The sequence below is a fragment of the Ornithorhynchus anatinus genome, chromosome 14 (genome assembly GCF_004115215.2).
Source record: "Ornithorhynchus anatinus isolate Pmale09 chromosome 14, mOrnAna1.pri.v4, whole genome shotgun sequence".
NCBI lineage: Eukaryota > Metazoa > Chordata > Mammalia > Monotremata > Ornithorhynchidae > Ornithorhynchus > Ornithorhynchus anatinus.
This window is the reverse complement of record NC_041741.1, coordinates 41,559,418-41,583,657: the sequence shown is the minus strand read 5'-3', so window position 1 is coordinate 41,583,657 and position 24,240 is coordinate 41,559,418. Positions and strand designations below refer to the sequence as shown.

The 24,240-nt window shown below is 44.4% G+C and overlaps 1 protein-coding gene across 2 annotated transcripts in view; it reads right to left on the bottom strand.

Annotated features, from left to right (window-relative positions):
• BTBD11 (BTB domain containing 11) overlaps window positions 1-24,240 on the bottom strand; it is a 267,602-nt gene that overhangs the window by 12,802 nt on the left and 230,560 nt on the right. For both annotated transcript variants that reach the window (XM_039914090.1, XM_029078674.1), the window contains exons 7-16: window positions 22,645-22,810; window positions 20,606-20,695; window positions 15,533-15,634; window positions 14,304-14,397; window positions 14,039-14,174; window positions 12,980-13,200; window positions 11,380-11,558; window positions 3,287-3,392; window positions 1,729-1,831; window positions 661-742 (exon numbers count right to left, since the gene is read on the bottom strand). In XM_039914090.1, coding sequence (XP_039770024.1) covers window positions 661-742; window positions 1,729-1,831; window positions 3,287-3,392; window positions 11,380-11,558; window positions 12,980-13,200; window positions 14,039-14,174; window positions 14,304-14,397; window positions 15,533-15,634; window positions 20,606-20,695; window positions 22,645-22,810 — 1,279 coding nt within the window. The remainder of the gene's footprint in view (window positions 1-660; window positions 743-1,728; window positions 1,832-3,286; window positions 3,393-11,379; window positions 11,559-12,979; window positions 13,201-14,038; window positions 14,175-14,303; window positions 14,398-15,532; window positions 15,635-20,605; window positions 20,696-22,644; window positions 22,811-24,240) is intronic.

The following is a 24,240-nucleotide window of genomic DNA, read 5'->3' as shown; positions in this document are numbered from 1 at the left end:
GGTATAGCACATTGTGAAATCCATGTCAAGGATTTTTACATGCAGGAGCCATTTACGGCTGAAATTACCACATCATAGTGCTCAAGCTGTACCCTGGTCTGGTGACCTGGAATAAGGGTTGCCTTGGTAGCCTCTGGAGTCTTGGCTGCCCCTATTATCCAGCACGATTCCTGCTGGGCCTGCTCACCTTGTAAAATGCCCTAAGTACTATTACAATGATAGCTTTGGGTCTGGGGGTGGTGGGGGGGGGGTCAAAGAAAGATTGAATCTCTTTTTATAGAACTTTGAGGAGGCTGCAAGTGACCTGAAAAGGTTCACATGGTTCTCCAAACCCATAATTCCTACCACGAAAGGAGTGGACCCTGGGGAAAATCTGGACTGGCAGAGCTATATATACACAATCTGGCCCCTTTTTTGAGGTGTTCTATTCCAAAAAGGGGAAAAAAAAAGTAAAAAGAAAAAGTTGGAAAAATAAAAAGCATCATATTTTCAAAAAATCTGTTTTAAAAAAACTCCACCAAAACAAAAAAAAGCCCAAACTGATCAAACTTTACTGAACTCCAAACGAGAGATATTTTAGATGAAATGAAATGATATTGATCTGTGATGGGTTTATAAAATAATAATAAGTAGGCATACTAGAATACAAAGAGCCTTTACCTGAAAGATGGGATATTTCACATAATTGATCTCTATGCAAGTGCTATCAGATGCAGTTTTGTTTGATAGTAGTGCTTTGAACCTAAACAACAACAACAAAACGTATTAAACTAATAAAACAGAACAAAGAATGCCACCAAAAAGTAGAAAAAGGGAATATCCGCAGCCTCCTCCAAGTTCAAACAATACATTCCGAGCCTAATTTAGAAATGGTGTCATTTTTGGCTGATGAAATTACCTGCTTAAACCTTGGATTCATTAAATATCACAAACTTTACTCAATAATTTAGTGTCTTAAAGAGTTCTCAAACAAGTTTTTCCACTTTCTTCTCTGAAACAGAGTATGATGACCAACCAAGGGGCCAGAAGCCAGAATCCCCTGATTGATCCAGAGATGAGTTTCTACTGCTCTGGAAAGACCATCACTTGGTTGTTCTAATGAGATCCCCAGAGTTAGTGCCTTTGGCAATGTAGTCTCTGAGGTCACGTCTACGGTAATATTGAAATGATCCCAATATGTAAGCTATGATGTCATGCCTGTGGTGATAGAGAAATGATCCTGTGGGTAGACTATGAAGTCATACCATATAAACCCACACCAACAGCTGGTATTCTGCAGCAACGACAAAGGAGAGGCATGTGGGATTTCACCTAGGGATTGTCCTGAGAATTCTAGCCTGTCTCTTATACCCTAAACATTCAATTGCCTTCATTTATTTGCATTAACTACTTTTAAATGGTTAAAGAATGCATTTTCATACCTATATATACGCACACACAGTTGGTTTTCCATTTCAGAACTTAATACTCCTACTATCTCTGAAGGATGAAAAAACTGCCCTAACCCAAGGATTTGGAAAGCAAATTACTGTAGAAATAGATGATTGGTACCGAGTCAATCCACAGGCATGCAGAGATGGCAAAATAACATGTGCCTTATTTTTTTTCTTTATAGCACAGCCAGTTTGCTAAGCTGAGAAGCTACCAAAATTTACTTTCATGAAATTAGAAATACATCTGTATCTACAGTGATGCTAAATGATCTCAAAACCAAAGAAATATATTTACCTCGGAGATGCCGTAAACAGCAGCACTTTGTGGGCATAAAACGGTCTTCCTTCTATCAGGAAGGTAACGTCAGACATTTCTTTATTGTTAAGGAAATGGGGATCTAGAGAAGGAAAAGGAATAACTTTAGTCTTAAATAAGTAGGAGATTTATATTTGTTTTTGTGATCATATATAATGGTTAATGGAGAAAAAGATTTTATGACCTAAGTTTCTGCAGCTTTTTAAACATTCAAGAAGAATCTGAACCCAGGAAAACTCAAAAGACATTCCCTCTCACATGCTCCTATGGACTGTTCATACTTTGCCAGCAGGATGTGGGAAAAAAAAGCTATTAGAAGCACTATTTCCCCTGGAACCTCGATCCAAATCCAGAGTTCGGGTCATTTTTTTGGAGATCTAAACATTAAACGTCATACTACCCGCCTCTATCTTCCTGAAGAGTTTTACGCATTTTCTCAAGCTTTCTGAGGCTACTGACCGTTATCACACTGCAGGAAGCAACCTTCAGTATTATCTGGATGGCTGAAAATCCTAGCCCTCCCTTTCAGTTCTTTGGAAGTGTTACAAGTATAGGATATACTTGTAGGGCAAGTCCTTAACTCATTTAGAAACCAAAGACACCTCAGACTGATGGAAACCTTTCTATAAGGCGCTCATCCTTCATACAATCGATAAATGCTATTTATTGAGCGTTTACTGTGTGCTGAGCACTGTAATTGGGAGAGAACAATACACTACAGATGGTACTTACAATTTGAAGGGGAAGACAGATGTTAAAATGAATTACAGATGGGGAAATGGAAGAAAATAAGGATATATACATTAGTACTGCGGGCTGGGTACGCCATGAGTATCAAGTGCTTAAAAGGGGTAAAGATCCGAGTGGATAGGCAATATAGAAGGGAGGACAAAAAGGACGAATGAGGCTCTAGCCAAGGAAGGCAGAGTCATAGTGGTAAGGCAAAAGTCCCTTGGCAATTTTAGATTCATGTTTCAGTCTTCAAGCCACACGACACTCCTCTCTTGGCCATAAACTGTCTTTGACTTTCAGAACTTCCAGAGGCAATTGTCTGAAAAAAGGGTAGCCAATTCTGATGGCTGAAAAAAAAAATCACAACCAAAATGCCAGGATTCTCCCAAGAAATGCTGGACCATCTGGATGGGTTCAAATTCGGTTAAATGGTATTTGTTAAGCACTTTTGTTCTAAATGTTGGGGTAAGGTACAAGATAATCAGGTTGGACACAGTCCACATCCCACCAGGGGCTCACAACCTTAATCTCCGTTTAACAGGTGAGATAAATGAAGCACAGAGAAGTTGAGCGACTTGTCTTAGGTCACACAGCAGACAAGTGGCAGAGCCAGAACTAGAACCCAGATCTTTCTGACTCCCAGGCCCAGACTCTATCTACTTAGAGATGCTGCTTTTTTTCCCAGAATTTCCCTCTGTCATCAAATCACAAGATACTGGGCAAAAAAACCCAACACGATAGCAAACCCAGTAGTAAAGCTATTTATCAAACATCTATTGAGGGCAATGTTTGAGCTGTCACTTACCTAAACGTGAAGTCTGTTTGCGCTTGATTTCAATAAGCTTTGGGATGGGATAGGGTCCATAACAGTGTGTGAAGATGACTGCAAGTTGTTGACTAATCACTTCATTCTAAGAAAAAAAAAAAACACCCCAAATTCACATGGCTGATGGACTCAGAGGGACTGGCCAAAGAAATAACAATATGAATATCACAGTATCCACTGTTTATGAAGGCAAGAAGAACAGATTAAAAACAATACACCCTCTTCACCTTAATGTTAAAATTCATTTTGGTTCCAGTAGCACATAAGCCAAATTCCTCAACCTGTCCATTTTCAATTTGAAAGAGAGTCATAGTAATATGCATGCATGTCATCTTGAAAATATTCTGCTCTAAGAAATAGTTTCTGTCACTCTGGTCTTAATACCTTCATAATTTAATCATCTGATTTCATCCTTGTCATTTAATATCCATTTGAAAGCAGATTCTTGTTGAAGCTCAGAATGGAAAATTCAATTTAGTTCCTGAACACACCTTTCTCTCATTTCTTCTACTTAGAGTTTTCTGGAAATTGTCATTTATTTCTTTAAATTACATTAGGCAGTTTCCCTGACACAATGCTAGTGCTTTCTATCAATATGAGACAAATACCCTCTGATTCAACATTCTTATAAATTAGAATATGGAATACAGGATGAGTCATCTAGATTCTCAGAAAGGGATGAATTTTTCCATGCAATCTTGAAGGACCGCTAACTCTTGGTTACTCAAAATCCGACTACCCAGTTTGTTGATTATTCATTTATCTTGCTCCTCTTCTTTCCCCCTTCTGACGCTTATTTTTTGGTCATTTTTTATTCACTAGTCTCCCCGCTAAAGGGGTTTCCTTTTGAGTTAGCTGGTTGGATTAATAGTCATCCGTGAATTTACCCATGCTTTTGACCAAAAAGGGAACTGAGTAGTAAAAAGGTTTATACCAGGAACGCTTTCCAATCCAGAAACTGGCTCAAAGTTATACATTCCAATAACCTTTGGGGCTTGGGGTTCTTACTGAAGAAAAGGAGCATCAGTTAATGACATCATCAGAACTTGGCCAATCAAATTCAGCAAGACAGATTTTCAAGATGGGATAAACGTCCTCACACCACTCTTTAGTCATTTCACTTGTTTCTTCATACGAAACCAAATGGCGTGAGGACCTGCTCCAAGCCAGCCATATATGAAGGTCAAGAATCAAGGATACAAGAATTGTGTTAGCACATTCATTTAGTATCCTTGTTGGGATTTCTTCAATTATTAGAGGACTGGATCAGTGTATTCATGGTTTTGATTTTTAACCTGTTTTGGATATTACTGAGAAAAGATGGCTTGTTCTCTCAGAGGGTTTTTAAAAATGAACTTGAGTGTCTTAAGTGAGATAAACCTAACCTTCCACCCCTTTAAAACTTATTCTCCCTGTCAATTCTTCCTTTCTTCCTTTGTCCATTCTGGCCAGAACCACTGAGAACGAAAGTTGTTAAGGCTAAACCTAGCACTCTGTGGATGCCCCAGGACATATTAAATGAAAATGCTTCAACTGGAATCTCAGTGACGCTTCTGGGGTGGATTTGGACAAAAGGGGGACTGATGATAGCGTCTACCAGGCTCTTGGTGGAATATGTGACAGTTATGTGAAGTTGCTTGTCCATTGTCAGAGCTCACAAAAAGTTGCCGGGTTCAGTTGGGTGCTTCCAAGAGCCTTTCCCCTCTTTTCCCAGAGAGGCTAGTATAAGGGGGTGGGAGCAAATTGTCCTTTGGAATCAGCTCCCTCTAGTAGTCTGCTCAGGTTCCAACAGAGTGCCCGTTTTAATTAGGCTAGGCATTCTATTACACCATAACATAATTAAGGAACATTCTTTGAGCAATGAGAACCTGTCTGGATAACGTGCATTGCAATGCTAAATGAAACAGTGTAAACTCGTGGCATGGGAAACGAGTACTGCACGAGTTTTCCTCTCCATGGGGTTTTGCGAGAACCCGTTTCCAACATTCTTCCTGCAGGCCGAGACCAGATTTTCCAAGATCAGTTACTTTTGTCAGCAGCACCCAAACGGATTCAATCCTAGAGTCCTCCTACACAGTTCAGTGGTTTGAATGGAATTAACCAGTCAAAAACAGTGAGGGAATAAAGGTTTCTGAGGGAGGAGGGGGTGGAGAGCAGAAGCAGAGGGAATGAGCTGAACTACAATTAAGGTTTTGTTAGTGCTTTGACCAAGACCTTCTGTAGCAGACTGAAATTAATCAAAGGTGAGGCACAAATGGCCTCCTCAGTTGGCTGGGAAGAGAGCCAAGATTTGCCTCAGAAAGAGTCTTTAAATCAAGCTGTGCTTGAGGTCCCAAAGTCACAGGTGGAATTTAAACTCCAGACAGATGACCAAGAGGGCACCTGGGAGTGGACAATAGGCTCTGTTCAGGTCCATTCCAGGTGCTCGCAGGTTGAGGGGAGGTTAGTCACAGGCTTGGTGGTGAATACAGCGGCACAGAACCGAATCGTGGTTAGCATCAAGTGATTCTGGCTCTGAAACTATGGCACACTGTCAGAGTTCAGCATTTAGCATGTCTCAAAGTGCCAGATGGCCGGTGCTGGCAAACAGAGAAGTAGAGAATCAGCTTGGCCTAGTGGAAAGAGCACGGGCCTGGAAGTCAGAGGATCTAGGTTCTAAACCCGGCTCTGCCCATTGCCTGCTGTGTAACCTTGGTTAAGTTACTTCATTTCTCAGTGCCTCAGCTGCCTCATCTGTAAAATGGGGGTTGACTATCTGTTTTCCCTCCTACTTGGACTGTGAGGTCCATGTGGGACAGGGACTGGGTCCCACCCAACTGACTTGTATTTACTCCAATGCTTACAACAGTGCTTGACACCTGGTATGCACTTAACAAATACCATAACCACCTCCTGCCCCGCCTCCCCCGAGGAGAACCAGGATGCATAGTTCTGCAGATACTTGGCTGGAAAATTCATAGTCTTTCCATTTAAAAAAGAAGAGTGCAAAATAAAAATAGGATAGATAAAATTCCCTTCTCACCTCATCAGAAAGACAGTAAATCTGAATAGGACCGATATATATTCCTTCCTTCCTTCATTCAATCGTATTTATTGAGTGCTTACTGTGTGCAGAGCACTGTACTAAGTGCTTGGAAAGTACAATTCAGCAATAAAAAGAGACAATCCATGATGGGGGACTGCTTTTCCCCAGTTTTTCGCAAGAAAGTGAAAAAGAATTCCCAACCCTTATGAAGGCACACTCCATGATAGTTTAGGAAAGAACTGAAGACTGTAAGCCAGTTAAGGGAGGGGAACGGGTCCGCTCATTCTGTTGTATTGCACTCTCCCAAGTGCTCAGTACAGTGCTCGGCACGTAAAGTGCTCAATAAATATCACTGATAGATTGAAGTAGGGAGCAGGACTACTTGCTGTATGTAGGCTGTTACTCTTGAGGTCCCAGAGAAATTCTGTTCAGGCAAGAGTATGGATGGCTCAGAGCAAACCATCACCACTGCTACAACATTTCAAACACAGGTCCTCCTGGTGGAAGGGTGGCACCCCTAGCCCTAGCAGTCTAGACACAGATCAATCCATCAGTCATATCCGCTGAACGCTTACTGAGTGCCGAGCACTGTACTAAGGACTTGGGAGAGTGCTCTGCACATAGTAAGCGCTCGATAAATACTATTGAATGAATGAGAGTAAAACAGCATAAATAGACACGATCCCTGCCCTCAAAAATCTGGGGGGCGAGATGGACGTTAACTGTCCGGAGACATCGTTAGAATGGATGTCGAGATGAAAACCACAACACCCTTTTGCTTTGTATACCGTGATCTCTGTTGGATGCAGGAGACAAATCCGAATAAACAACTGAATGTTTAGACTTTGAGCCTGTCGTTTAGACTGTGAGCCCATTGTTGGGCAGGGATTGCCTCTATCTGTTGCTGAATTGTATATTCCAAGTGCTTAGTACAGTGCTCTGCACACAGTAAGCGCTCAATAAATACGATTGAATGAATGCAGGCACTGGGTCTAATAGGACACTGGACTGCACCATTGGTATCTCTCATGTTGTTATGACCTCTCGCAGTCCCTATTAGCCCTAAAATGCTATGAATTGTTTACCTTCTTTTATATATGGAGAAGTTGAGGCACGGAGAGTTTCTGTTAGTTTTGGGATCTGTCACCTGATTCTACACCTATGATCTAGTCCTCAAACCATGCTTACAGGGTTAGTTATCTAAAATAAGAGTAATTGCTGGTAGAGTTGACAGTCACTAACCTACACAGTGGGTTAAATACAACCATTATCTGTCAAATGCTGACCGATAATGGCAGAATTATGGGATTGGTGCAGTTGGGCCCGGGAAAAGCTTATTCGAAATGGCTTTCCATTATCCATTTTGCTATCATCAGAGTCTGGGTGCAAAGAGGAGTCCCTCGGGACAAAAGACTACAGTCTTTTGACGAGGAATAATGTGGCACCAAAAGCTTTCAAGAGAGACCTAGGGGCAAAGTTACATATGACAGGAGAAAAATATCTAGATTTTTATAGTCCCAATCTTTACTCAGAGAAATGTAAAAAGACAGCGCATCCACCCCCAGATACAGGTTGCATGGAAGGAAATGTTTGATAAAACAAGATTCCTAGTTGGTTCATATTCTAGTATTTTTTCTCTCGATTTGGATCTTAGATGGATCAGCAATCTCTCCTAGAGATGGCTTCAAGGTGAGGGGTGGCTCAGTCTAGAACTGTGGATAGTCTTCCCTTTCTTAAGAACTTTTAAAAAATATTTTTATATATTAAACAGTTGATTTGTTAAGTGCTTACTATATCCTGGCACTAGACTAAGCACTGGTGTAGACATAGGCTAATCAGGTTGGACCCAATCCATGTCCCACGTGGAGCTCAGTATTAATCCCTATATTTCAGATGAGGTAAGTGAAGCGCAGAGAAGTTAAGTAACTCGCCCAAGGTCACCCAGCAGACATGTGGCGAGCCGGTAGCAGAACCCATGTCTTTCTGATCTCCAGGCCCATGCTCTATCCATTAGGCTAAGCTGCTTCCCCAATTTGCCTCAACTTTCCCCTCAGGATCCATTCCACCAAGTATCTTTGATAGTGCTATCGCTCGGAGGGATGGCTTTTGCTGCTTTCCCGGAATAAACTCTTTCCTTCAGGAACCAATCCTTGCCCCAAAGCCCTGCTTCCCCTCTGCCCCACCGCCACCACACACACAACACTTCTACTCCCCTGGTGAACTTGGTCAATCAGTGTTTTTAAAGGATCTCAACTTCCGAATCTAAGTCCCAAACATTCCATTTATTTTTCCTTTACTGGGCACCATTATTGGACCTTCAGCATTTGGACTGAAGCTTGTCAAAATTTACCTGAAGACTTCTAAGATTTGGATGTTCATTCTCCATGGTTACAACTTTGTTAGTACCACTTTGTATTACTCTAGCACATTTACTTGCAAACACTTTCTTAATCTATATAATTTTATTTTAGTCTCAAGCTCCATGAGATCTACAAAGGGGTAAATGTTAGTATCTACACTTGACGGATGAGGGAATTGAAGCACAGAGACCTGTCCCCAAGACCGTGGCAGAGCTGAGAGGAGAGACCAGGCCTCCTGACTCGTCCACTCCTTGCTTTCAGCCAGCGAACCTCCTTGCCTCCACACACACACCACCTTCTGACTGCCCCACTGTTAAATGCTTAAAGTCCTCTGGACTGTAAGCTTGCTGTGGGCAGGGAATGTGTCTGTTTATTGTTATTTTGTACTCTCCCAAGTGCTCAGCACAGTGCTCTGCACACAATAAGTGCTCAATAAACATGACTGAATGAATGAAATGCCAAGGATTCAGAGAGCACTGGAGAGCTACAACAAGTATCTACTTTAAAGTACAGAAAAAGTTTATTCTTTTGGGTTTCAAATCACTTAGCAGATTACTGAATCACCGATTTTTCTTTCCTCAGTGCTCACCACACAAGCTGGACAGATCAGACACAAAGCTCTGACCTTCAGGGGATTACATTCTAAGACTTTTCCTTTCTTGATGATGAGACACATTCATACGCCTTACTCTAGACAGTTACTTTCAATGCAGGGGGCTCTGGGAGTACATTAATCTCAAGTGTCATTATGAAATTCACGAAAAAATGAGCCCCAGACCAATGAAAAAAGAGCAATTACCCAAGTGTTTCTGGGTCATTTTTAGCATGCCCTAGTAGAGAAATATTTGGTTTGATTCAAGGTTTCTTAGATTTTTAGGTGAAACTTTCTTGTGCTCGACTCACCTCACTTGACTTCTTCCACCAGACTCTCAGAGCCAAAACCTAGCTCTTGTTCTTTAAGAGTCATCTCCTTTTGAGTCCTTCCAAGGCCTCAGGCTTTCTCCTTCCTGCCTCTCTAAATTGCTTTTCATGCATCATTCATCTGCTTCAAGTCAGGGGCAAAGGGCAGAGAGAGCATGCCCAGATACCCTAGCTTAATCCAAGAGAAGAGAAAGGGCCAAGGAGCTTGATTTGTTCAGGCCGGCTGGGAGAAGCATATTCTGAGTGAATGTGTTTGAAGGGAGCCCACCTTCCTGCCTAGTGACCCGACCTCCTAGGGATTGCAGCCCTGGGAAGGTGAGGAGAAAACTTAGCACTCTGATCCATAGGTAGGAGGGAAATAAGAGAGGTCCTGGCAAAAATCTAATGTTCCTATGTCCACTTCAGCCTCCCACACTCAATCAATTAATTGTATTTACTGGGCACTTACTATGTGCAGAGCACTGTACTAAGCACTTGGGAGAGCACAATATAGCGGAGTTGGTAGAAATGCTCCCTGCCCACAGAAAGCTTAGAGTCTAGAGGGGGAGACAGACATCCAGGTAAATAAATAAATGATGGATATGTACGTAAGTGCTATGGGGATGAGGAAGGGGTGAAAAAAAGGTGCAAATCCAATGGTGAGGGTGCTGCAGAAGGGAGTGGGAGAAGAGGAAATGAGGACCTAGCCAAGGAAGGCCTCTTGAAGGAGGTGTGCCTTCAATAAGGTTTTGAAGGTGGAGAGATGGATTGTGTGTCGGATATGAAGAGGGAGAGCATTCCAGGCCCAGAAGCAGGATGTGGGCGAGATAAATGAGATGGGAGCTACAGTGAGGAGGTGTTGGCATTCGAGGAGTGAAACCAACGGACTGGACTGAAATAGGAAATCAGGGAGGGATGGTAGGAAGGGACAAGGTGATTAAGTGCTTTAAAGTCGGAGGTAAGGAGCTTCTGTTTGATATGGATATTCACCAATCTTTACAATACAGCCCTGTCAGACAGGCTAGGAAAGCACCTCCCCCTCGGGCCACTAAGTGAACATTCTCCCTCTGTACTGAGTAAGCTTAATTGCTTAGCCTAATGGAAAAAGTAGGGTCCTGGAAGTCAGAAGACTTGGGTTCTAATCCCAGCTCTGCCACTTGCCTGCTGTGTGCCCTTGAGCAAGGCACTTAACTTCTCTGTGCCCCAGTTTCCGCCTCTGTAAGACAGGCAAAAATACCTGTTCTTCCTCTTAATGTTGGTATTTGTTAAGCGCTTACTATGTGCCGAGCACTGTTCTAAGCGCTGGGGTAGACACAAGGAAATCAGGTTGTCCCACATGGGGCTCACAGTCTTAATCCCCATTTTACAGATGAGGGAACTGAGGCCCAGAGAAGTGAAGTGACTTGCCCACAGTCACACAGCTGGCAGGTGGCAGAGCCGGGATTCGAACTCATGAGCCCTGACTCCAAAGCCCGTGCTCTTTCCACTGCGCCACGCTGCTTCTCTAGTCTGCTTCCTCTTAGTCTGTGAGCTCCAGGTGGAACAGGGATGGTGTCCGATCTGATTACCTTGCACCTGCCCTAGTGCTTAGAACAATGCTAGGCATGTACTAAGCACTTAACAAATACCACAGATATTATTAACAGCATCGCTAATATTACTTTCGAGGCACTACTTTTGCTTCTGTTGTCTTTTCAGATCGGTGGCAGAGAACAAGCAGAGCTGCTCCAACTCTAGCTCTGCATACAGGGTGATCCAAAGGTGCTCTTTCTAGGCACCTGTCCTACCTTGCTGGCTTTCAATATCTCAAACATCAAAGGCAGCCCCTGGGTAATAAGTTCCTCTGTGTACTCTTCTTCCTGGATGGATTTAAACTCCTTTAACAAGCACTGGATGAGAGGTCTCCGGTGTTGCTGGAAGGAAATTCGCAAAGATTCGAGCCACGTATGCAGAGTCCACGGCACGCCTGAGAGGGGAAACAGCAAAACACAGACGGAAAATATCTTCTTGTCAACTGAAGCTCACTAAGCGCCCATCATAATACAGAATTCTGAGCACGAGAGAGAGATGCTCTCTACCTGAGGAGCCCCCAGTTATAATTGTCCAGAAGTTCCACTTTGGACTCATCCTTCAATTCATTCAATTACAGCTGCTACCATCCAACGGAATAGTACTGTCATTTGACAGAACGTTTACGTCTTTACTGCTAAGATGCATTTAGTACTTGAGAGCACGCTCATCAATGGGTTCTTTACAGCCATTTACCAGATATGACTGTTGGGTCTCATTTTGTCTGATAGGGAAACCTAGGCAAGGAAAGATTTGTTTCTTGCTCAAAATCAGAGAGGAGGCTGATGGTGAGGACTTAAATTAGAAGTTAGGATTTTAATGGTCCATCTTGGGTCCCACTCCCTCTTCCTTAGGCTGAGAAGGGAGAAGAGGAATATTTTGGTTTTCCATAACAATGAAACAATGCTTCCTCATGCAGGTGCTCTGTTGCCCTTTAATAAACACCTCAAAAATGTGATTGTGAGAATTTCTTTTTCCCAACATCGGGCCCTATCATTTGGGGGCTCAGGCATGAGAGACGGTCTCTTTCTATTGCTTATAAAAGTATCTCACTCCAAGATTCATTTAGCTCACAAGATCACGTAAAATGAATTCTCAGTCCAATCTCATGTGCTCCTGCATTCAACAGTGACAACAGAAGACAGAAATTATTCCAAAGAGAACTAGCTGCTCATTTCAAGAGAAAAGCGATAAAGAAAACTCTCGGAGACTTTTGCAGCCCGGGTCAATTCAGCAACACGACTCCTTAAGGCTGCGAGGCTGCATCTCGCCATTTTGGTCCGACGGTCTGCTGCTTCCTTCTTGGGGACTGAAGAACGGCGATCTTACGACTAAGCCGGTAGAGAGGGACAGGATGAATTTCAGTGAAATTTATTTCCTCAAATGCACAATGAAGATGTGGTGGATTATGACCTACCTCATGCCCGGGGCCCGCCCACTTAACCCTCACTGACTGCATCTTTTCTAAATCACACAATGCGGGGCCGGGGGGCGGCGGGGTGAGAAAGAGGTCTGATGTGTTCTCTCATGCCACCTATCAACCAATTTATGTAGCTGGATGAGGCAGGAAATGTTTGTTATCCAGTGGCCCGAGAATGGGTCCTTTCTGCTTCGGGTGATGCTATGTGAGACTGAGGTCCAGGTGGAGCTGACATTTAACGAATTTTGCCTGGAACATGGCACCTCCACCCACAGAAAAGATCATCGTGTGCTGTCAGATTAGTGTGCTCAGAGCCAAGATGGCCTCCCACCTGACAGGCACTGGGCTGAGAGCTTGCCAGTCCCGTGAGGCAAAATGGAGAGGATATCAGAACTAACCTATGCTCCTTATGTCAATTGTTACATCCACATATCCATGTTCAGCGCTGTGATACATGGCCTCTTTCAGGGCTTTCAGTTTTGCCTTGCTGTTGCGGCTGGCACACAGCGGAGATGGGGCTGTCTCCGCCAAGTCACTTCCCTCAGCCAGAATCTCCTCCAGGGACAGGATATCACTCTTCTCCTTCTCTGGCTGAGCAAGCAGTTTGCGGAACACATTCCTGTCAATCACAAACCCAACAGAGAGGAAGAGACTCAGAGATGGAAACTGCTTTGCTTCGGCCAGGGGCAACTAACTCAGGGGGCAGGTTGGGGCCCCTAGCAGACTGACCATCCAAAAGTGACCCTCGGCAAAGAAAGCGGATAGTTCAACCCTAAAAACCATGTCAATCGGACATCGCTCCATCTGCCATTCGGTCACACTTGAAACTCGGACAGGACCGTTGTCAGCAAGGGTCTCCTGCTCTATGAATGGCGCCTGAAACTGACAATCAGGAAAGTGTCATTGACCCCATTTTACAGATGGGGATGCTGAGGCTAAATGCTCCTTCCGCCCGCCACCCCGCTAGGCTTTTCAGTAAGCCACAGGCTGAGCCAGGCCTAAGAGTCTAGAGGTCCAGGGTCCTGTCCTCTAATTCTCCCCGATTTTAGTTTATGAAAAAGCAGTCCTCCAATGACTGAAATTTCATATGAGATCCTAGAAAAAAAATAACCTCACTCATCCAGGCCTTATCACACAGTTCCGCTCTCTCCTTGACAACCACCGCTCTGGCAAAAACGGCTCCAACTGAAGCGTGCCGGGGGAAATCGAGGTGTGCCCACTCTTGCCAGAGATACCGCCGTTGTCGAGAAGCCACAAGTCAGGCTACAAGAGGTTGGTCTTTCTGGCCAGAGAACTCGGTTTAGGCCACTAACGCTGGGCTCGTGGCCGGAAGCGGTTGGAGGTCGCCAACATCTCCTGGCTCACTTTGGACGGGAAAGGAGCATTCGCTTCTAAAAGCCATGATTCAGTCTCACCCGGGCGGTCCGGACCCTTCCTCTTGACTTGCCCTACCCTACCTGTGTCCGTGTGCTGCGGCCTGGCTGAAAGAGTTCATGTCACCCTGTGGAGTTGTAGAAATTCCATTTCTGTACATTGTTCCTATCATGGGGTCAGCTCCTCGTTCCAGCAGCAAGCTAACCAGTTCAAAATTTCCTGTAGGTCCAGAAAAGGGTTTGTTTTTTTTAAAAATTAACAAAAAGGACTGTACAGCTAAAGTAAGATCATGTCACGACCAGATTAGTCAGCTGAGATAACCTTCCCCAAAAGACTTCTTCGTCTTACCTACGGCAGCGGCAAGTTGTAAAGGGGTTTCAGAATAGTTTTCCTCACCGTGTTCTAAAGAGCCTTCGACCTTGGCCCCAGCATCCAGCAAGAGCTGTGAAGGAAAAGCTGCCATTTAGAAACACGTGCAGGACATCCAAGTAAAAGCCAGTTCACCCTACAGCACTGAGCAATGGGAAAGCTGGAGGAAATTTCAGAATGATATCAGACTGATAGTTCCCTATGACTAAATTGGAGAGTGTGGGGAAGGTGGGGAGGGAGTATTAGCACACAAAAAGGACAGAAATGTCACCCCCCCATCTTCTAGGGGCCCCCAGAATCAGAAGGCAAAGAGGATATAGGCTTAGGATGCCTTAGGTCTCTCCAGAAGCTGACTACCCCTTTGCCAGATGCAAACAAATACATAAAATGTCTATTCTGTACTTTGACCTGCTGCCTCCCTATCCCCCTGAAGATAGCAGATAGTAGAATATTTGAAATTGGCATTCTCTGCCACACCTATTAAAAACTGGGATCTGCCGCCAGTGAGAAGCTCTTTGCAAGTTTTTCCTGCTTTGCATCACAAACATCATTCAGCAGCTGCCCTCATTTATCACCGACAGTTCAGCCTGACATTTGTTTTCCTTTGCTCCGAGCTTCTGGAGCTAAGGGGCCATGCCTCTGATTTCAAGGTGGAGGTTTTGAGAGGGTGGGCTGGCCAGACCCGGAGGACAACACTTAGCTCCCCAGGTCACAGCTTGACCATTGGTCTTCTCGGTGTCCCCACGAGACTTCCAAGTATACTCTTCAAGAGCCAGTTCTCTGTACGATGAGCGATCTTCAGACCCTACTATTTTTGGGTTGGATGCAGTTCTGACACTTCCACTACCCAGACCCCCAACACAGGATTTCTTACACGGTCTGAGACAATGCGTGTTTGGCCTATTTTTAATTAGAAATGTGAAGTGGAAAACAAGTTTAAGAGCAGACAAGATGAGCTTTTCTTCGCTCGCTGCTTTTTCCATTTGTGTGCCTTTATGGGCGCTATATTTCATATCGATTAAACCCGGGTTAGATTGGTCTATGCATAAATATTTTCTGAATCTATTATAGACATCTTATGACTACTGGATTTCACACAATCAACCAATATGCACATAACGGGGGAAAGAGATGCTGGACTGGCTACAGACAGAAGGAAATGTAAGAGGTCAAATGAAATCAGCAGCAGATAGGAAGTACGGCAATACCTGGACTACAGGAATATGTCCATGCAACACAGCAAATGTCAGAGCTGTCCAATGGCGAGTCTCAGGATGAACGGATGGATATTTATGAGGAGTACTGATTACCTATAAACAAATCGAAGTTATTGTAAAAATCTGAACTCCAAAAAATCTGACTAGCAAATTTAGCCTGCTTGCAGCTGGGCACATTTAGTTCAGGTGCAAGAAACTACTCAGAAAATTCACCTCAGGATAGGTTGGGGGCTTGGATGATTTCCCCCTCCAATACCTAAATAACCGTTTCATCAGAAAAGAGACAATTTACCTGCCAGGTATCTAGGAGACACTAAGGAGGACTTCACAAGGGAAGGGATGTGAGAGACTAAATTTCTACTGGAGCCTGAAATTTGTCCTGGCTTCAGGATTTTTCCATATTCAGTGATCCTTTCCCTTCTCACTATCACTGCTGGAAAGGGCTCAGAGAGATCTGAATGTCAGCTGGTGCTGATGGGTCCCAGCTTCCTCCCACGCCAAGCATTTCTGCTCCAAGTAGTAAACCCCGCTGCTGCTTCAAGAGGTGACATGGTTATTTTGTTGTAAACTTTATTTTAAAACAATGTATGGAACATTCCAAACTATACATCTGCTCCTAAACTTTAGGCAACTAGATGATACAACCCTTGTGCTGAAAGGAAACCAAGTTTGCTTTCTTGCTTTTAATTTTACCAAATTTCATCCCTCATCTGATTCTCCTGTCTAGCTCCTGACTGGAAAGCACAGAGTGCTGGTTTATTTGTTTATTTTAATGTCTGTCTCCCACTCTAATAATAATAATGGTATTTGTTTAGCATTCTGTATCAAGCACTGTGATAAGCGCTGGGGTAAATACAAGCTCATCAGGTTGGACACAGCCTTGTCCCACATGGGGCTGATGGTCTTCATCCCAATTTTACGGATGAGGTAACTGAGGCACAGATAAGTTAAGTGACTTGCCCAAGATCTCACAGCAGACAAGTGGCGGAGCCTGGCTTAGAACCCGGGTGCTAGACTGTGAGCTCCTTGTGGGCAGCGAAAGTGCCTCCCAACGCTGATGTACTGCACACTCCCAAGCACATAGTACAGTGCTCTGCACACTGTAAGCGCTCGATAAATACCGTTGACTGACTAACCACGGGGAATTTTAGTTCTTTGTCGTACAGCGGCCCTGTAGCTTCTAACCTGTAAGGTGAAACTGGGCGCTGAGCTTTCACAAGTAATTTCTCCAAATATATATATGTTAATCACCGAGACCTCCGGGTCTCTCCTTGAGGCTTGTAGGGTGGCAGTGGCATGCAATTGAAAACCAAAGCAATTTCTAACGGCTGTTTAGCTTGAACATTCAGGAACCGGAGCTTCCCAGCCTCCGGGGAGGCCCAATTTAGACTCTTTAGACTCGAGCATGAAGACAGTGGCCTCAGGGGCAGAGGCCATTGATGATCGCAAGTCTCTTCCGGCCAGCTGGAGAAGTGGAAGCTGAAGAGAAGAACGGACAGAGCCGATCTGGGGGCCGGGAGAGGCAGGTATGGGGAAGGCGGTCCCTCATAAGCCACTAGGGCACAGATGATCTCTACTCGACTCTGTATATTATTGAGTACATCGGGAGATGCACTGCGGGGGCGTCTCACACATTATACCAAGACTCATTAGAAGGACTTGAAGGATGTGTGCTAAACTGCCACCAAAGGAGGGACTGAGTGAGGGCTGGATTAATCACAGGCTCCAAACTTGCACCATCAAACAGCCGACACATCGATCGAGAAGACTAAATATCCAGCTCCAGGAAATAAAAAGAAACCTTCAGGGTGCTTTCTCATAGCATTACGACAGCCTGGCTGGAACAAGGAACCCTAAATATGAAGGGTGATGTGAACAGCAAATAGGCACTTAATAAGAATAATTAGGGTACCTGTTAAGCGCTTTCTACATGCCAAGCACTGTTCTAAGCCCTGGGGTAGATATGAGTTAATCGGGTCGGACACACTCTTTATCCCCATTTTATAGACGAGGTAATTGAGGCACAGAGAAGTGAAGTGACTTGCCCAAGGTCACACAGCAAACAAGTGGCAGAGCCAGGATTAGAACCCAAGTCCTTCTGACTCCCAGGCCTGTGCTCTATCCTCTAAGCCATGCTGCTTCACAGAGACACAGAGACAGAGATACATCATCGAGTCTGGTTCGATGCAAAAAAACCTCAGAGATGGGAAAAACTATTTTCAGCAAAGCAAGAAACTCATCAACATCACCTTGCAGCTTCTCATGATCAAAACAGAAAGGGAAGCCTACAAAACCTGTAATAGAATAAACAGATCACACTAAGAAGCATGTGTGGCTAGAGAAGGGACTTCAAAGTTGAAGGGAACCAAATTAAAGACTATTATTCTTCACTAAAGAAACTTCCTATCTCCAAACTATGGCACCATTAAAGGGTACAGTTGGAATAACCCTCAACACATAGGCTGAGTGGGAATCTCACACAGAGAGACAAAATATTTCAATGAACGGAACACACCACTGACAGTCAATCAACCTTTTGAGGCAGAGAAGACACGCTAAAACGTGTAGGCAGAACCTAACCTCTGACTCTGTGGAAGTAATCCTCACAGTTAGAGCCCAGAAAAATGGAAGAACATCTGTATTTGATGGCATTGCTGAAGAAATCTATAAGCAAGGAGAGAATCTAATCCAAAGAGGTCCGCGTAAGCTTTTTTTAATGGTATTTGTTAAGCGCTTACATATACCAGGCACTGTTCTAAGCAATGGGATAGATACAAGATAATCAGGTTAGACACTGTTCATGTCCCACAAGGGGCTCACAGTCTTAATCCCCACTTTACAGATGATAAATGAGGTACAGAGAAGTGAAATGACTTGTCTAAGGTCACACATCAGACAAGTGGCGGATCCAGGCCTAGAATCCAGGGCCTTTTGACTCCCAGGCCCGTGCTATGTCCACTAGGCAATGCTGCTTCCCTTGCTTCCCTCTTCTACTAAAATCCAAAGCCAACTGTGCACTCCTTGACTCTTCCGACTGAAACACAGTCCAGCAGATATAATCGGAGCAAAACAGATGTAGGACAAATGCAGAGAACACCATCATAACCTCTATACTGCGCTCATTAACTTTACGCTAGCATTTGACACCACCAACAGGGCCGGACTCAGGGATTTGTTAGGCAATTTTGCGCATCCTGAAAAATTCACCAAGTTCTTTAAACTTCCCCCAGGGTGGTACGGTTGATCAAATTTGAACTGCCCTGAATGACACTTTCTCCATCACTGCTGGAGTAAAGCAGGGCTTTCTGTTAGGTCCCATTCCATCTGTTCAGTCTATTCTGTGGTGCCACACTTGACGATGCAATATGAGAACTGGAAATTGGAGTCAGAATATGCTTTCAAGGTGCTGGAAAATTCTTCCAGCTTATCAAGGTTTCAAAAGCATCATGAAAAGATTTTGACACTATTGTTTAGGAACTGCTATATGCAGATGACCATACTTTTAAAGTACACAGAAGAGCAGCATGGCCTAGTGGAAAGAGAATAGGCCTTCGAGTCAGAGGACCTGCTCTGGGTTCTAATTCCATCTCTGCCACTTGCCTGCTGTGTGACCTTGGGAGAGTTGTTTTACTTCTCTATGCCTCAGTTTCCTCATCTGTAAAACATAGATTTAATACTTGTACTCCCTCCAACTTATAACGTGATCCCCAGGTGGTACCTGATGATCTCGTATCTACCCTAGTGCTTAGTACACAGTAAACGCTTCACAAATACCTCTATCATTATTCTTCTTATAATAAAAGGACACGCGAATGACAATGAATCGCTTTAAAACCCTCCGGACTGACAATGAGTTTGAAGAAAGTCCAGCCTACACACAAACATCTTCACTGACTTCAATGAACTTAAAGCTGTGGTTCAAATCTGTGACCTAGGATGAGGACTATCCAATTATGCCTTGCTTGATAAAGAGGATGAAAGAGGATAAAAAGGATGATAAAGAGAATGAAAATAGACCAGACTGGTTTCCAGCAGACTTTCAGGCAGAGTGTAACAACAATAAAGACTCTAGCTCCAATGATATCGAAGGTCTTCAAAGCTGCTGTGCTGTCCAAATTTCTATATGGCTGTGAGATCTGTAACTAACAGAAAACACATCCAATCTTCTAAAGCAGTTTCACCCATGTCCCTACGACCTTCTCAACAGCAAATGGATTACCAATACCGAGGTCTTGAGATGCAGTCACCTCATCACCACTGAGGTAATGCTCACAGTGACAGAGCTCCTCTGGGCAGGTTATGTGAGGAGAACGGATGGCAGCACAAAACCCAAGCAGGTGCTGTATGGTGAACTGAAAAGGGGCACACGCAAGCCAGACGGGCAGAATAGACAAATTAAAGACATGTGAACCACGGTCTGAAACAAACCAACAGCATGGTGGACTCCTGGGAAGCCAATGTGGGACGCAGACTTCGTAGAGAAAAGGCTCCATAGAGCTCATGACACCAAGATCTGGGCGCAAAAACAGACTCAGGTTGTGAATGGGAGAAACCCACTTGTGCAGTGTGGATCTATCTTTACGTGCAAGCATTGTAGAATGGAGTGCCAATCACACCTGATCTTCTCAGCCCACTGTTAAATATGGACCTCACTATGAGGAGCATCAGCTGAGAAAATGAAGGAAAGCTCCAGTATCAATCTATCACCCGGAAGATGACCTGGAAAAGCTACTTTCTGCTGCTCTTCCAACAGGAATATCGACAATAAAAGTTAGGGAACTCTGTAGAGGAACTAAGGGAGAGCTAACGTGCCATGCATTTAAGGAATGCAAATATATTTAGTTCTCTGGAATGTTGCCCAATTGAAGGTGATCTATGCTCAGGACAGATGGAGCATAATAAAAGGCAATGAAACCAGCCAGAAAACTCTAGTCCTGGTTCCAAGGAGAAAAGAAATTCTTTGGGTGTATCCTCCCCCTGCCCTCCTTCCCTCTGTGCTTTGTGACACTGCAAGAGTAAAGAGACAAGGGATGGGCGCGAGAAGGGCAAGGGAAACATCTCTACCTCCACGTTCAGATCCGCTCCGGCATCCAGCAGCATCTGGACCATGGCTTCATCTCCCCGGACACAGGCATACATCAGAGGGGTCATGCCCTGTGAAAGATCAGAACCAGGATTAAGCCAACCTGCGTGAATATTGTCGCACTTCTGCCAGGTAACGTGAGTGACCACATAGATTGGGAGGCAGCGTGGGCCTAGGAGTCAGAGGACTTCATCATCATCAATACCATTTATTGAGTGCTTACTCTGTGCAGAGCACCGTTCTAAGCACTTGGAACAGTACAATAAAACAGGGTTGGTTGACATATTTCTTGCCCACAATGATCTTACAGTCTTGAGGATAGGGAAGACTATCACTGGATCCTACCGCTGGAGACTTTGGAGGAATTAGGGTTCTATCCCCAGCTCTGCCATTTGCCTGCTGTATGACCTTGGGGAAGTCTGCCAAATAGGGATGAAATCTTCCCCCCCACCTTAGATTGTGAGCCCCATATAGGGCAGGCGCCGTGTCCAACCTGAACACCTCATATGTACCCCAGTGCTTAGTTCAGTGCTCGGCACATAGAAAACGCTAAACAACCACCAAGAGAAAAAGGCTAAGGAAGAAGCTTGTACCCACAGGTCATGTGGAAGAGATATGGAGACACTTTTGAAAGAAAGTCTTAAATGTCTATTTTTATGGGATACCTTAAAAAGAGGGCTGAAATAAAAACTTTTCCATCAACTACTAGTTCTCAGTATCTAAGTAAAGGATGCTTTTTGGAAAAAAAATTAGGGTGAAATTGTATTTTGTCCTGTGGTTCAGACTTGGAGAATTCTAAAAGAACTGGCTACAAAAATAAGCTTTTTTCAAAGATTTCCACTTCCAAAGAGATGACCAATATAGATAGAGGCCAGAATGGATGAACTTAAGGACCCGCAACCTCCATCCTCTCCTCCCTACCTTCCCCACAAAATGTAGCTATGTACTTTCTATGTCTTCATGATTCAAAGACGACCAGCAGGCTAAACTCTAAGTTGCTCTTAACATTTAACAACCTTAAGTCAGTGGGTCTGTTTTAGAATGTCTTTTCAGGACAGTGAACCACACTGACATCTCTTTACTAAAGCAGACACTCTGTTTTCCTTTCCAGCTCTAAGATGCCCATCAAATACTGCTTCGGCAACACTGAAGTACCCAGAGGCTCAGGGAGGTTGAAGTCATTCAGTAAAACTGCTTTTGGTGGGGGGGTGGTGTTTCTGAATTCAAGTTGCATTCACTCCCTCCTGCTTAAACCGTGAGCCCCATGTGGGACGGGAATTGTCTCTAACCTGATTATCTTGAATCTCTTTACCCCAGTGTTCAATTGAGAAATAAGCACTCGACAAGCACCATAATTATTATTACTCTATATCAGAGATGGAAATCTACAAGCAATGAGCAGGCCTGCCTTCGTGCAGAGGTAGAATGTGGAAATGCAAACAGCAGCATCATACTTCGCCAAGGACACAAGTCAAACACAAAAGAAGGCTGACTGCCTGAATTAATGGGCAGTCTCCTTGCAGCTCTTGAATGTATGAGTCCGGAATTAAGTGGGCAACGATACAAGTGATCCAGGGCTCCTTGCTGACTACAGGGCCCAAAGACTTCATCTGGGATGCTTAAGTGTAAGCCCAAGAAAGCAAAGATGGGATCCATTGAGAGTAAAATGGAGAAACAGCGTGGCTAGAGAAGCAGCATGGCTTAGTGAAAAGAGCACAGGCTTGGGAGTGAGAGGTTGGGGGTTCTAATCCTGGCTCCGCCGCTTGTCAGCTGTGTGATTTTGGGCAAGTCACTTCACTTCTCTGTGCCTCAGTTACCTCTTTAAAATGGGGGTTAGGATTGTTAGTCCCATGTGGGACAACCTAATTACCTAGTATCTACCCCAGTGCTTAGAGCAGTGCTTGGCACATCATAAGCGCTTAACAAATACCATCGTTATTATTCCTATCATTAGCAGTTCTGGTTGCAGTGGACCCTGGTAGGCCCATTCAGTTCAAGTTCCCGACTTTGCCAGTTGTACCTGTTCACTCATGCTGTTGATTCCATCGGGTCCCAGCAGAGACACGGCCTGCTTCACTAGATCCGTCCGTCCGCAGTTCAGCATTCGGAAGCCCAGATCCTGCTTGAACTTCGCTTCGGTGGCCACGGCGTCCAGTTTTCGAGAAGCACAGAAGCAGTCGTCAGTCCTAAGACAGTTAGACATGACTACTTTAGCCCAGTGATCTCCAGCGGGATGCCCTCAGGGCCCATATCCTGGGCAGGGCTAGATCTGGTCGCCGGGGAGGGAAGGGGAGTTAGTGGTGGGAAACTTGGCCCTGAGAGGCCACTGGAGTGGAGCCTCCTCCATCTTAGAGTACTGTCGTTACTGGATCCGGGGTCTGGCTCCCTCTCAGTCTGCTCCAGAGTTCCAGGATTTCTCCGGTCCAGGGAGCAGGCTGGAGAGGAGGATGGGTGAGGGTGAGGGGGGCGGACAGCCCACACCTGAGGAAAAAATAGCTACTTAGAGGAGACTCTGCAGTGGTTGATCCCAAGTGGACGAGCACCCCAAGGTAGAACTCGGTAAGCTTCGTATTCACTCCCGGGCTCACTTCACTCCAGTGGCATGCGCTGTCCGGAAGTGATCATATCCTGCTCTTCCACATGCTTCTGACCCTCCCATTCCCCTTGAACAAAAAATTTAGATTTCGTTTCCTACTCAAGGGGCTCATCCAGCTGTATGAATAGGTAGAGAGGGGCCTGTGATTTGAATAGAAATGGCATGGGATACTCAGTTAATCACTGGTATTTATTGAGTGCTTTCTTGTGTGCAGGGCATTGTACTAAAAACTTGGGAGGATATAACACTCAGTCTGCAAAGCTTCTTCTCAGGAAATTTTCAAGTCAAATGTCTTATTACTCCCTCGAAGCTTGCTTATAATCTTAGTTAAGAAATGACAAAGCTGGGTCAGATTTAAGACCCCTCTAGTTCAGTATCTAATACATGATTCTCGGAATATTTGTCTACATTTCTATTTCTCCTCACTCTTCCACCATCTAGGACCCAGATGTACATCACCAGAAGTATACAATAAGCACATGGTACAGTGCAAGTTCTCCATATACCATAAGTGTTCGATAAACATCATGGATTGATCTACAGGTACAAGGATGGCCCTGTAACCCAGGTCTTCTGACGCACTGCCCAGTGCTCTATTTACAGTGCCAGTACTTTCTTGAAACATTTTACAGATAATGATGAAACAGCGCTGCGCTCTGTATCATGGGAGACCCTCCAGAGGAATCAAAAACAAATGATATGCCCAGCCTGCATTAGTAAAACAGTTTTTGGGGACACAGAAAGTTTTAAGGCAAGTAACACAGCGGTTTGACTTAAAGACTGAAAAAGGGCTTGATGCACTGGAAAAGTCCATTAGAAATACTGGGATTTTGATGGGAATAGCCTGTCCCATGCAGTTCCCTGCCTACAGAGTGTTTTTGAGCACTCTGGCTTCCGTAAGTACATTCTGTGTCTATACAAAATTCCACGTTACATTTCCAGTCCCAGGTAGCAATAGTATTGCCCCTGCAGCTGCATTTAAAGAGTCACTCTGCTACCTAGCAGGCAGTCATCCTGGTC